The following is a 13,996-nucleotide window of genomic DNA, read 5'->3' as shown; positions in this document are numbered from 1 at the left end:
CCCCCCACCCCCCCATAATCAAATGAATGCAGCTTTTATTTTGTATTTCTCCACGTTTTTCTCTAGATTAATCGAGAGCCAGGCCATGCAGCTCTACTTAGAAGATTTCCATAGTAACAAGGGACATGGGACCCTCCCATTCTGTCTGAGACGTTCCAAGTTACAAACGAGCGGTGAATAATCTCCGGCCGTAGTATGGCACACCTTGATGTGCAGGTGCCTTTAATACTAGAATAAGTCATTTGAGATTGGGGAGGCAGAAAAACCCACTCAACCAGATGGTCTCCATAAAGCACGGCGTAAAGCTCTCCCAGATGTTGAGAGGTGGTTGCGGATCCGGTGACATGCAATGTGAGGGAGGAACTGGTAATGCAGAGTGTATTAGTGGTCTCTTTATGGGTGCATTAGGTGCTGTGGAGGGGAACAGGGGGGGGGGGGGCCCGCCAATGCTGCTGCTGCCAGTGAGCTACTACCGGGCTTTATGCTTTGATGAACCTACCCTTGAAAAAGCGGGACATCCGTGACCGTAGTGTGCGAAGAACGGGGCACAGCTCCCTCTCCTTAGGCTCCTGGAAAGCATAAATCAGTTTCTCATATCATCATCTAGTCATACTCAATGCATATGCAGCTCTAATCGGTAAATCTGTCAGCTTCCTCCCCTTTTAGTGATATATCAGATTCGTAATACTCTCCCACATAAACAGTAAATCTCTGACAAAGCCTATCTCTTTTTAGATTCAAAGACGAGGCTGCATGAAGCAGAGAACTTCACTTGAAAACAGATAGAGAGCAGAGAAGCCGTTCAGTTTAGGACGTCTCTCTATTTGAAAGCTTTGGTGCATTCCGAAGTGTCATCTCTCCTCATAGCATTAAACAGTGGCCCAGACAAGAAGTCAGAATACATTCCCCCACTTCATTGTCCCTGCTGAAGACTAGCAGAACATCTCCGCCTGATTAATGGCTGTACACTGTCTAATGAACAGTAATTGAATGGTATAATGCAGAAGGTCCTTAAAAGCCCAGAGGAGTCATCTTCCTCTACCTAGCTCTGTGGAGATTCAAGGCAGTGACATTGTCTAGATTTGATTATAGTTGACCTTGCATGGGAAGAATAAGGCCTTTGAAATGGCTAAACTAAGCTTTGGGGAATAGGAGCAGGGAAAAACAAGTGAAAGACAAATGAAATGGACTTGCATTGGAAAAGGAAAGGAATGGATCAATGCAGCGGTCAATAACCATTCGATTTTTTATCACAAAATTCTTAAGAAAGAGGAAGACGATTGATCAAACATCCCTGGACGTATTGGCATTTCTAACAATATTAATTAAGAAAAAATGCTTAGCTGACTGGTTGATAAATCAGCCAATATTGTTAAATCAAAACAAATGATAGTTGTAAACACAAAACCACAGCAGTGAGTACAAATCTACCCTTGTACGCATTTCCTCAAAGTGTATGACATCTACAACATAGACGGACCCCCCCCCCCCAACCCCACCCTCCTCATGAAATCAATCAGCTCCTTAACAGAGTGCACTCTAAAGGAAACACCAACCTTCGGAGAGCCCAACAAAAGTCAGTCAAGTGATTATAAGAAATGCTTTGATAAATGTGCATCAGGCTCCAGCCCGCCATCCTCTCGCTCTCTTCCAGTGAGATAGCCTGCCTTCACTCCCAGCGGACATCTCCACTTGGCAGAGATGCTGAATCTCGTTATTCTTTATTTGGCCTGGACCACACAGGTCAATATCGTATGCAGGCAACCACCTCACCGGTGTACTGTTTCTAAATGTATTCACTATTTAAATTCAATACAATAAATCATTTAAAGCTTGGGCTGAAAATGTAATCATGTAATTGAATTTGGTCATCAATATCTACCATATACATGCACATACACAGAGTACACAGGGCATTTCACGAGCACATTTGAGCAAAGGAGTGGGAGGAAATCAGTCCCAACTCAGCTCAAAGTATGAGTCATAGCAGCGCAGTTATCCCTCATTATTATTCACAGTGCTCTAAATGATGAGGGTGCTGTAGACAATGAGACAGCGATGGTCTGTTTGGCCTCAGAGGGAAAAGAGGGGAGCATTTGTCAATGATGGGAAGACTAGAAGTTTGTAAAGTGTCACCTGCAGCCTCATTATTACAGGTCTGATGACAACTTTAACAAAAAAACCTAGAGTCCTCTAGGTATGAACGTAGAAACTAATTTGCTGCGAAGCTAAATTTCGGTGAGGTAGAAGATGTTTTGTTGTACAAAAGTTTAACTTTCTATAGTCACGGATAACTTGACATTTTAAATGTAGCGCTTATATAAACAATACATCAGTAATAAACTGGATTTCACATTGGAGCTGTGTTCTGGGATGCTACCTTCTCCTTGTGTCACTCTTCATTAGCAGACAAATCAGAAATTACCCGGCAGGATGTTTATGACAAAAAAGTAGCTGAGTCTGTCCCAGGGATTATTATTATTATTTTCCATTATCTAATTGGGTGTCCCTTCAATCCATAGCCAATCTGAATCAGCAACATTCATGTATGACTAAAAGCAATAAGTAATGAATTAAGCTATTGATGAGGTCTTTAGCCAGGGTCATAACTGGCCCCCAGAAGTCAATAATTACCCCGATAAGAATATCTTTATTGCAAAAGTGCATACGGCAGCAAAACCATCACCACACCAAAACATTCCCCTATGGTGTAATTGCCACTGCCTGAAATTATAGTTTTCATTAAAACAAAATGTTCAAGGTTATTGATTGCTTAAATAAGACTCAATATCTTCTCATTTCAAAGCCGCATGAAATTGCTTGGAATAGTAATATCAGCCAACTATTGTGTGCATTCATCACAGTTACACTGCTCCACATGGCTGTCCCTCGAGGATTATCAGGGCAAAATAAGTGTATTTAAATGAGTGTAATTTCTGGGGAGCACAGATCCATGCAAAAACATCTGTAGACACATCCCAGTCATACTTCATCACTCGGAATATATGTAATAACCAGACTATATCGCAGTGCAGACATTGGATACGACCGCATGCTGTTATGGAGCTCTACTCTAATCACAAATACACACTTGGATGTATTTTTTCAAGCTGGAAGCTGTGATATATTCAGCATCTGTGGCCTCAGCTAAGCTCTGTAAACTCATAGCACATAGAGTTGTACCTCAGGCGCAGGTGTCTTTAATCCTGCATCTTCACTACCAGCTCTGTGTCCTGTGCCTTTCACTGCCTTCCCTTGCCTCCAAGAAAATCTGGGCTGGTTAACACACAGCAAACAATTCACGGAGAGAACCATGGAGACAGAAAAGCAGGTTACACACACAGAGGATGTAAGTATAGTGGCTTGAAGCAGGTCTATTTAACGCTCTTGCAATTATGGAAAATGGTGATTACAATAATTGCAGCTTAGACCATTTTTTATGCGACCTTATCCCTGGCAAATGAAAAAAATTGGACTTACTAATAAAGTAAAAATGGACTAAACATGAAGTATTAACTACATGGAACTCATAATAAGGGTATTTACATTTCCTGGAACCTGCAGACAATGACCTCTGCAGACACAAGCCGTCTGAATCATGGAGGGAGGCCTTGCAGGGACTCGCACAGCAACTCTCCTCCTCCTCATCGACTGTCTTGGCCTCAACCTGCAGGCGGGGAGAAAACAAGATCCCCCCTGGCTTAGACTGTACTGTACTGCTGTATTGATTCTGCTAAATATTTATATATTTATGTAACTCGTTCTGCTGAGCAGTCATGAGCCGTATTCTGGCAGAAAAAAATAACATTAGGAGGAGTGGGAGTTTATTCTCAATTCTTTTTGAAGCTGAAAAACACACAGAGAGCTTAGTGGGAGGAAGACGGGGAGAGGATGTTGTAGCGGCAGACACCTTTTTCCATCTAACCCATACATTTTACATCAAAAGTTAACTTTTTTTTGTGGTGCTCATCAACTTTTAGATTCAACTTTTGCTCTTCACTGACAAACAGGAGCAGTAAGAGGCATGTATTAAAGGAAAGGAATCAGCACATGGCCTGGTGGATATGTTTGTCTATGGCAAAGTTGAATATAGTGTTTTTAGACTTCTAACAGACTAGACTTCTTACTTCCTTTAGATAAACAGGATCATGCTTTTAAAAGATTGTATGCCAATGACCTCATGAGGCTGCAGTGCTGTATTGGAGCTTGTGTTTTACCAGATCAATCGTCAGGTCCACCTTCAACTGGCTGTCTTCTGGTACTCCATCCACTCCCTCCATCTCACTTCTTTTGTTTTGTGCATTGAACACGCTGCCCTCTGCGAAAAGTGATTAATCACAATTACCTCATCGGCTGGCAGTCACAGCCGTGTTCTTCTGCACACTCATTCCCTCTCTCTCGCTCTCCATGCCCTTCCATCCCTCACTGCACTCCTGTCCACTCCCTTTGCTTCCCCCTGTCCAACTTCACGAGAGATCAATGTTGCTGTCAAGCCATTTATTTATTTAGAGCGGTCCCACAGACGAAAGGGCCACAGAAAGCCACAGCTGCCCTGACACAAATATGGCCAGCCAGCGTGAACTTCCAGTCCGGGGTGAGCTCCTGACAGTGACAGGTTGCTCTTGATGCATGTGGGGGGAATTGCTTATACAGCAATCTTACATTGTTGTTGTTCCCTGTAAACAAACTCATTTTGTTGTCCTCCTTTTTCTTGGCTGCTGGATCTGATACAGGCTGGATTGTGAATAATTAAACACACTGTTGCGCTTGAATCTGAGAGACTTCATTTAAATATTAGATAACAAAGCATGGTAGATTAATCAGTGAAAGAATAAACGAACAATGTATAGAAAATGGATGAGGCTGATGGGTTCAGCTCAAAGGCAAATATACAGCTACAAATCATCTAGACTACGTGAAGTTTTTTCAGTCTAGCATTACTTTTGAATGCCTTTCTAGATACGTTTGTGAACACTACTCAGGAAAAAAAAAACTTTAAGAAAAAGTCTAAGATTTGTGAGCATCTCCTTTTTTCCCCGAGTGCCGTTAGCGTTGGGTTTTGTGAGTAGAAATAATATTAGATATGATAAAGGGCTGTCTTGTTGGAGAAAAAATCCCCTGCAGTGATTTTATTTGGTTAAAGATGGCTTTAAAAGAAGCACCAGGGTATTGTATTTTTAAAGTTCTTTATTTTTCCAGATTTTAGACTCGGCTAAGTGGAACTATCTTCTGAAATAAATTTTCTTTAACAGTTATCTAAAAGCCTTGGGAACACAAAGCCTTGAGCTACTTCCTGACTGTTGAGTGACAGCTGCCTGTTCCTTCACTGTTGAGCTCATTTTGCAAATAATACTAAAAACAGCAGCTGCAGGTTATAGGTAGTTGATGGGCCTTCTAATGAATGCATTACTCCATTTTAACAGGGACCCTTTAGCCCAGATTTAGTATATTTCTAACCTGTTGCTACACTAGGATTACAGCCAAAGCTGGCAACGTTATATTTAGTTTTCTTCCTAAACAGCTGCCATTGTTTCCTTTTTAATAACAAAGAATGAAACTATTCAGCTCCGGAAGAGAACAAACATTTGGTTGGGAAACTTATGCCCTGTGTCCACCAAGCATTTTTTTTTACGGAGGAGAGAGCGTTTGCAGCAGAAAGCGGACGCCTGCAGAAAAGCCAAGGGCCCAGGACCACTTTTTTGTACGGATGTTTCCGAGCGCTCAAGCTGAAAATCTTTCAACTTTTCAGAAAAGCGCTGTTGACGTCACCTGCGCTCTTTTTGTGTATGTTTTGTCGCCTACGGATCGTGTCTTGTACCCACATCCTATTTGCGCTATGTCTGATCTAACAAAAGTAAAAAGTCACGGAGCAGTGTCAGTCATACAGTGGCCGTTGTCAACAGACTGTTGTCATAGAGACAAGATGGACGAGCAGCGCTTTTCTTCTCAGCGCACAAATACTTTGTGCAAGTGCTCCAAAGTGCACAGCCAGCGCTTTTCTACCTGGAAAAAACTTTAAAAAGAGACAGCATCAAAACAGAAAAAAACTTAATCATAGTAATCGACAGCTCAGTATTAAAATGTTGCTATAGCTGTGGAATCATATCATGTAATGTTTGATGTGGTATATTATGAGTTTTTAAGTGAAGTATTAGTGAACACAGATGGCCAAAATAAAACAACTTTTGAAAAAACTGTCTACATTACTGTGTATCAGTGATTAATAGAGCGTCACTTTAAAGCAGCGCAACTGCCTTAATGTTCAAACCCATCAATCCAAAGCCGTATTTTGTCACTTTTATGTTCCTTTATGGGCATCATCTGTGATTAATTACTTATTACCATTTTTTATCCACACATGAGGAGCAAATTAGAGCATTTTGTTTTCCCCCCACGTTGTTAACAAGGCTTTCTGGATTAATATTCAACAAAATGGCCTGATTGAATTCATCTATGATTTAAGCCCCCTTGATTTGTGTTTGAAGTCTTGTTCTGTTTAATATTCACAATGTTTTGTTTTTTCTCACAGAGCAAAGGGGGGGGCTGTGTGTCTGGTTGGACTTAAAAGAACAGGTTGAGAATCCAAAGGAAGCTCCTTCACCTGCCAAATGCTAGTTTTGTTTATGAAGAAACACGCTTTAATTCAGATCTACTTTGAACACCTAAAGGAATGCATAACTGTGCATCCATTTTGATGTGTGCCTAAAGGTAGCCCTTCCCAAACATAGGGATACATCAACATTTGTCATCAAGAGCCAACAGGTTTCTTCATGTTGGCATAGTGAAAAAGGAGGTGTTGTGGTGGTGGGGTGGGGGTGGGAGGGGGGTTGCACTATGACGAAGGTGGGGACAGGAGAGATAGTTATTTCTATAGAATTGCTCTGCTTACCCCCTGTTGAGAAGAGAACCGGGTTCCTGGACACCTGCCTCTGTTGTTTGGTTCTCTCCGGCTTGGCTGAGTCTTTTTTTCACGCAGCCCCTGGCTGTGTGCTCAAGGTCCTCTCTAAAGCCTGTGTGAGCAAACTACATGAAGAGACAAAAGAGAGCAGAAAACACAGGCACAGATTAAGGCACATTGCCTCAGATTTCTCTGTGATTCATCATCGACTTTTTGCTGTTGTTTTGTAAAGCGGAAGACGAAACAAAAAAAGACAAAACACAGCAGGGCAAAAACTTGTTCTCCTCTTTTTTCTTTTTTTCATCCCTTTTTTTTTTACATTTTCCTTTGACCTCAATTTTTCATGAGCTGATATGCTTTGTAGCTCCCCTGCGACTCCTACTGTATTGAATTCATCTGGTTCCAATACATCCTTTGCACAACCTATCAATCACAAGGGAGCGTGGCAAACTAATCATTTATTGATGAAATGGGGCAGCCATGAATTTCTAACTGCATTTGTCTTATTTATCAAGCCAGATCAAACAATGAAAATCCAAACAAGCTTAAAGGGAAAGGGAGGGAGTCACAGGGAATAAGTTATTCTTCAGCAGTAGACAGCAGAAGGTTATTGATGAAGAGGGGAGGAAGGAGAGAGGGTTGGGACTTAGTTGCAGAGAGGAGGAGAGAGAGCAGTGGGGAGAGTTCAGAGTGATGTTCAGACAGCAGGGTACACATCTGAATTAATGCTTCCACAAAAGGCAATTTTCTCCTCACAGGCTCCTCATCCCCTCTGTAGGTAGCGAGGTGAGGTATGTCTCCCTCACAGAGAATGAGAGACACAGACACAGGGAGCGCAAGAGAGCAGACTTAATGTTTCTTTTCAGTTACAGCGCTCTTTACTGCGGCTGCCTGGCTGGATCCCTGGGCTGGCTTGGGGGATAGTGTAGTGATCTCAGGCTTCCACCAGAATACACTTCTGGCAGTGGTGTTTGCAAGCTCACTAACATGGACTCTGGAGAGAAGCCGAATTGTTTCTTCACTTGTTTGCTTTCTTTAATGCAGAGGCAAAGTCTGTTGATATTCTTTTGAATTTCTACAGCCGTTGGTGGGCCGAGGGAGAGAAATAAAACAACAAAAGGAGAGTGAAGTTTGCCTTGTATATTCAGCGAAAAAAGGAAGAGTTGAAACAGAGTTCACACTCTCGCGCTGTAGTGGCCACATAACCACACAAGATCAAAGGGAAAAAGGCACTGTCGCAGCGGTAAGCTGTTAATTCAGTTTCCCTAACCTCATTCGTGTGTGACTGATGCAAAACAACTTCACGGTAAAGTTCAGAATCAAAATACATCTGGGCAATCAAAAATTGAACAGCTTGTTTGGCATATTTACAGCCTGCTGGTGAGATGTAAATAGATCTTATTTAAATCAACATAGTTAAATCAAGGCTGTCTCACTTGGGGAGGTGAAATCAGAGGACGAGGGGCGCCTCAGAGCTGGGAGAGTACAGTACAAGGAGCAACAGCAGTGGAAACATGTCGGTGGAAAAGCTTAGGTCATCCCAGCTCTCTGCATTCTGCATTACATATCTACAGTTCCATGTCCTGTGGGAGCAGCCAACTGTGTGTATCTGGAGGCCTCAGAGAAAGAGAGAGAGCGTTACAGTTAGTATGAAGGGGGCTCAGGGGGACCGAGCAGCAAGTAATCTGTGGCCCTCTCAAGTGGCAGAGAACAGGAGTCAACAAGAGGACAGCAAGATATGATAGCAAAGGGAAAACTGGGGTCCCAACCAATTGGACCGACCAGCCTCTAGCAATGCGGGATGTGGTATCAGTAGAAGCCACTCCTAGGGCCGGGTCCTCAGTGAGCAGACAAGCTGGCAGCATTGAGTAGAGGGGGGTAGAGTTTTCCACGGGGCATTGCTCCTTCCTCTCACCAGTGACATCGTGCAGAAACAGTAGGGGAGAGTGGAGCAGCAGCAAGTCATCAATGATGTCAGGGAGTGCAGATTTGAAAGGTTTAGTCAGCCTTTCTGGACACATTTGTGAGCACAACTGCACTGCTCATCATTATTGCGGCAATATGAAAGTACTTTGCCATGATGCGCGTCATTATTCCCTTTCTTTCACTCTCTCTTTTAATTCCTCTCCATCCAATTAATCTCCTCTTCATGCTATAGCTACCTCAAGAGTTTCTACCTCATCATGCCTGTGAACAGCTAACTCAGCATACACGCTTGCTTCCGCTGGGAACACGGTGTGCTGTAGAGTTTCAATACACTCCACAGAGCCGTCAGTTAAGACTTCAGCGGCTGCTCTACACCAGATGTCCCATTCAGCAGCGCAGAAACGCTCCGCTGCCGACGCAGACCAGAGAGGACAGACACCATTTCCAATACAGCCGGGTTGCAAGATCAAGGTTACATTTTACGCAGCCCAAGTGGGCATCTTTAAAGGATCATTTTACAGGCGTTTCAAACCAGACTGCTGTTGTTTTGTGAGGTCAAACTGAAATTAATGACGGACATGACCCTATAAATGTATGTAGAATCAGTAAGCTAAAAAGCTGACAGATCAAGATAGAGTGGGCAATTTTTGTCACATGCATCTTCTACCTCTGAAAGGTCCTTATTAACTGGTCAAATCATGTTTACAAATTCATGAGGGACCAGCCGAAGAGGCAGGGGCGGGGGGGGGGGGGGGGGATTTGTGGCAGCATCATGTCCATTGAATGAGTATTACTACCATGAGCAAAACACAGCCATAGCTCTGTCTCTGTCTCCACCTTATGGTAATATGTGAAATGGCAAAGAAGACATTGATTCAAGTTTTTGTACCTAAGACTGAAACTCATGTACAAGCTCTTACATATTGTGTTTTTACTTCAAAGATGTTAAAGAGATTTTTTTTGGATTTTTTTTTAAATCTGACTTACAATCAGGCCACTGTGAGGTTATCAAAATGTTTGATACTTTTTGATAACGCATGTTTTTAAAACGATACACCCTCCGGTATTTGAATGACCAATCCAAAAATGTATCAATCTAAAAAAAAATACAGGTCAATCATATTTTTCACCAGATGCTGCTGCCAGAGACACAAAAAGAGCACTGTCTGAACTGCACAAATACACAGGCAAAATTTGGGTTCCAAAAAAGTTGCCAATCTATTTGTGCAATTTATATAGTGTGAAGAAGTTTAATTTTGCAATTCTTGTTGAGGTCGTATCAAACACATATCGATATAGTTTGATTAACTAGAATCATATCAAGGTTTAAAAACCTGATATTGTGACAGTCCTAGGCTTCTCTATTTTAAATGATTCCATAATATTACTTGTGAATATTCTACACATTTACGACTTTAGCAATATCAAAATACCGGCAATATCAACCGCGGATATAACAAGAGATAAGGAATTTTTCTCCATCTGAAAAATCATTGACATCTGCTACAGTACTGTCATCTTTCATGGTTAGAAGAATCAGATGTCAGACACATCTCTCACTGGGGGGCCCCCATCGCTACCTCAACCTGCTGAGTGGGCATGTTCTCATCTTCACTGTGTAATATGGTGTTCGGCTCGAGACCCACAGCAGCGTAATCCTCATATGGATTCAACGCACTTCACTGTCTACTTAATCACAATACAAATTGTCCCGGTTCTGGTTTGAATAAGATTTTTTTTTTTTTTGTGAAGTCCCCCTGGTGCATATGATCTGTCTATGAGGCTCACTGCACTTGATCAAGTGGGCCAGCCTGTCTCTGTGGGGACTACCCATCAAAGTAAAAAGCAAAGGTAACTCAATGCCTACTGCAGACAGTGATGGATGATAGTGCGGTTTCATAAGGAATTGCACCCCCACAATAAGTCTTGCACATGGGAAATGTTAATTGAAATGCTGCGTGTGCAAAGATATGCTGTTCCACTGTGATACTACCAAGGTGTTGCAGCAATGAACAAGAAGGACGATCCCATGCTGCAAAAAAGTCAGCAACCAGATGGTAAAATGCGCCCAACTCTGATGCACAAGTAATCGCCACATCCTTTGCTTACTGTGGCTTGTAGTTTGAATGTCTCCAGTAACTCCTAGAAATATTTAAATACTTGTTTCAGTGATCAAAAATTAAGTTTCATACCATTAGAGATTGTTGTTTTTCTTGGTCATGTCCCTGCCATGCGTCTCATATGGGAGGATGATATAATGCTGGTTGTACAGTAGTTCAGTCGGATCAGTCACAGGGCATCCATGTAAAGTGCAAAGCCTGGAAACACAAGAAGGACAATGTTTCTGTTATGATTCATGACATTTTTTATACAAAAATGTAAAATATGTACTCTTCAGTGTTAGCTTCTATCTTTCAAGAAATGAACAACAGGGTAAACTGGCTGCACTCCATGTTGCACATTACTTATTAAAAACTACAAGGGCTACCATTTTACAGAGACAAAGGATTACCTGTTACACAGCAAGTGTAAGACGCACAAGTGTGGAGACGCACTTTCTCTTTCACCATGGATAAAACATTTTCCAAGCTTCTCAGAGTATACTTTGGTATCCCTTTTCCAACTGGAGGAGCCAAAACATATCCAATGATAAAGCCACTGAAAAATGAGACAAAAACATGAACACTCTTCTAGTTGATAAGGAAACAGGGAAATAAGACATCACTTCTTTAATCGCATTTGTAACAATAAATACCTTTTTGTGCTTAATATTTACACTTTTCTTATAATTTACACTCACTTAATTGGGCGATTATCATCAGTTTGTCTCCAGAGAGCAAAATCTACCAGCTCGCTGTGATAAACCTATCATAACTTAACATTTCAAAACCAAGGGTCATTAGATGTAGGCCTGTGTGGAAAAGTGATAAATAAGAAAATGGGTTTTTAGGCTGGCTCAAGCTTTTAAGCTATATGTGACAAAAGGACGTTTTCAGGGTGTTATTTAGATTACTTATCAGTCCACTTTAAAGGCATTTGTGTTGCATTATCAGACTTTAAAGCCTCGATATAGCTCTATTACATTTAGTATTATCAGCATACAGTAATATAATAGCTAAAATAATTAAGACTCAGTCGCCTACAACTCGTCAAAAAATTGTCCTTACATGCCTGCTATGTCCTCATAACGATTTTTGAATAAAAATTACCTTTAAAAAAGCTAGTAACAGGAAGGTTTGAAAAGAAGTGTTTTCGACATCATTCTGAGTTACATGAAAACAAAACTGGGCCTTCAAACTGTAACAGGAGGCTGTGAACCCAAAGTTTGACTTCATTTTGGGTATTGAGTTAGTGAAATGTAGACTTATCTTAAATAGTAAACAATTTAAATATCCAACCAACAAAAGGTGAAAACACCACAATAAATTCTACTTATAATGTACAGTAGCTTTCGTAAATGCGGCCAGAGCCAAGATAATGCAGTCACCGGCTACATAAAGTCCACAAACATATCAAGACAATCCATTATTACTGTATGGAGTACATCTTACACTTACAGCCTGTTACCTACTCCAGTGTTTTGAACTGCTTCCTGGCTGCATCCATACACGCTGCCATGCTTCAGTTTGTCCAAACACTGTACTTTGTAGCCCTCATCCTCCTGACGGCACCAGTAGTAGGCTAGGCTACTTAACTTAAGTATGATGAAAACGTTTTGGTGATGTTAAAGATATCGTTGCTGTGGGATATTTCTGCATCCTCCCTGGATCAGAGACTGGACTGCCTGAACACGTTTTGGACGCAGTCTATGATGCCGGAAAATGGGGTAGGCCTGCGTTTTTTAAATGGAAGATATCGTTACAAAAAAGTATTGGCCATAAAAAGTGGTACATGGTTGGTGTAGGCATGGATGTTGTTTGGTACAGGCTATTGAGTTTCTCATTTCCATGCCTACTGTAGCCATATCTTCCATTTACAGGCGTTTTTCTCCCACCACAGATTATCTGCCTGTCCACTGTCAGACAGAGATGTCCAAATTGTTTACCTCAAAGGTAACCAGAGATTGCACCAACAATGGCATCTAATTGGTTTATGCCAGACAACTCCTGGTCAATTAAATGCATAATTCATCTCAGCATTAATTATTCATTTCTTAAGGGACCAGGGCTGTGTGCTTTATTAGGGGAACTGAATCATGCATATTCAAATTGCTCCTCTTTAAGGGACTGAATAGGATATTATCTCAGCTGGGATGCCCATCCTAAAAAAACAATAACAGCCACAATGTAAGACAACTTCTATTAATCACACAACTAAACCATAGAGGATGTATGGAGATGAAAACAACACATTAACCTTATGTAGCCCATGTGATGTCTTGTTTTTGTCATTCAGTGTACATCGCTCCATCCTATTGTTTATTATTTGAAACGCTTTGTGTTTTTAAATAAACATTATTTTTGAAGAATAAAAACATCAAAACAATCTGTTTGAATAAATTAAATTCAGTATTGTGTTTACTCAGCATATTCAGATTGGATTTATGGATTTTAGTATTATAAATATAGAATAATCTACAATTTTGTCGAAATAAATCTGCCGTAAAAAATCACCAAAATGCAACACATTTTGTGAGCTCTAACTAATATACTGAATGCATTTCCTTCCTCCTTTAACCTTTAACAAAGCCATTTTTATTTAGAGTATCCTCCCTTTGCTGCACATCTTCATTTATATCCGTCAAATAGTGTGACAGCACCAGAAACACAAAACAAATACATGGGACACATTGTATTAGAGTTTGTTTTTTCACAGCTACCCAGCAGCACTAATTCACCATAAGCACGTATTGGGGGAAATGGAAAGGAAAAACTTTATTTGAACAGGCAGAAACATTGAGCAGAAACAGACACATTGGTAAACAGCCAACTGCTAGACTGGATGGACCAACAGAGTGTCATAGTGCTACCAGAGATTGAAAACATCACATATGACCTTTAAGTTAATACTTGAGAGCATTTAAAAACGTTCCAATGTACATCAGGAGGCCTTACCTATTATCAGTGAGTTATGGGATGGAATTAAAGATATACAGAGATAAGACTCTGCTACAGTGTGTTACAACATAGTTGAGAGAATAACCTTACATACTCAGTGTTTATATTATACATG

General features: G+C 41.1%; 1 protein-coding gene across 1 annotated transcript; it reads right to left on the bottom strand.

The window, feature by feature from the left end:
* Positions 1–479: 479 nt before the first annotated feature.
* On the bottom strand, positions 480–12,442 carry LOC114920571 (uncharacterized). The gene is given in 8 exon segments (XM_065966649.1): positions 480–569; positions 3,521–3,667; positions 4,218–4,318; positions 6,890–6,959; positions 6,961–7,023; positions 8,250–8,275; positions 11,337–11,482; positions 12,396–12,442. Coding segments are annotated over 8 exon segments (690 nt in total).
* Positions 12,443–13,996: the final 1,554 nt, after the last annotated feature.

Source organism: Labrus bergylta, chromosome 18, assembly GCF_963930695.1.
Source record: "Labrus bergylta chromosome 18, fLabBer1.1, whole genome shotgun sequence".
Classification (NCBI taxonomy): Eukaryota; Metazoa; Chordata; class Actinopteri; order Labriformes; family Labridae; genus Labrus; species Labrus bergylta.
This window is presented reverse-complemented; position numbering and strand designations above follow the sequence as displayed.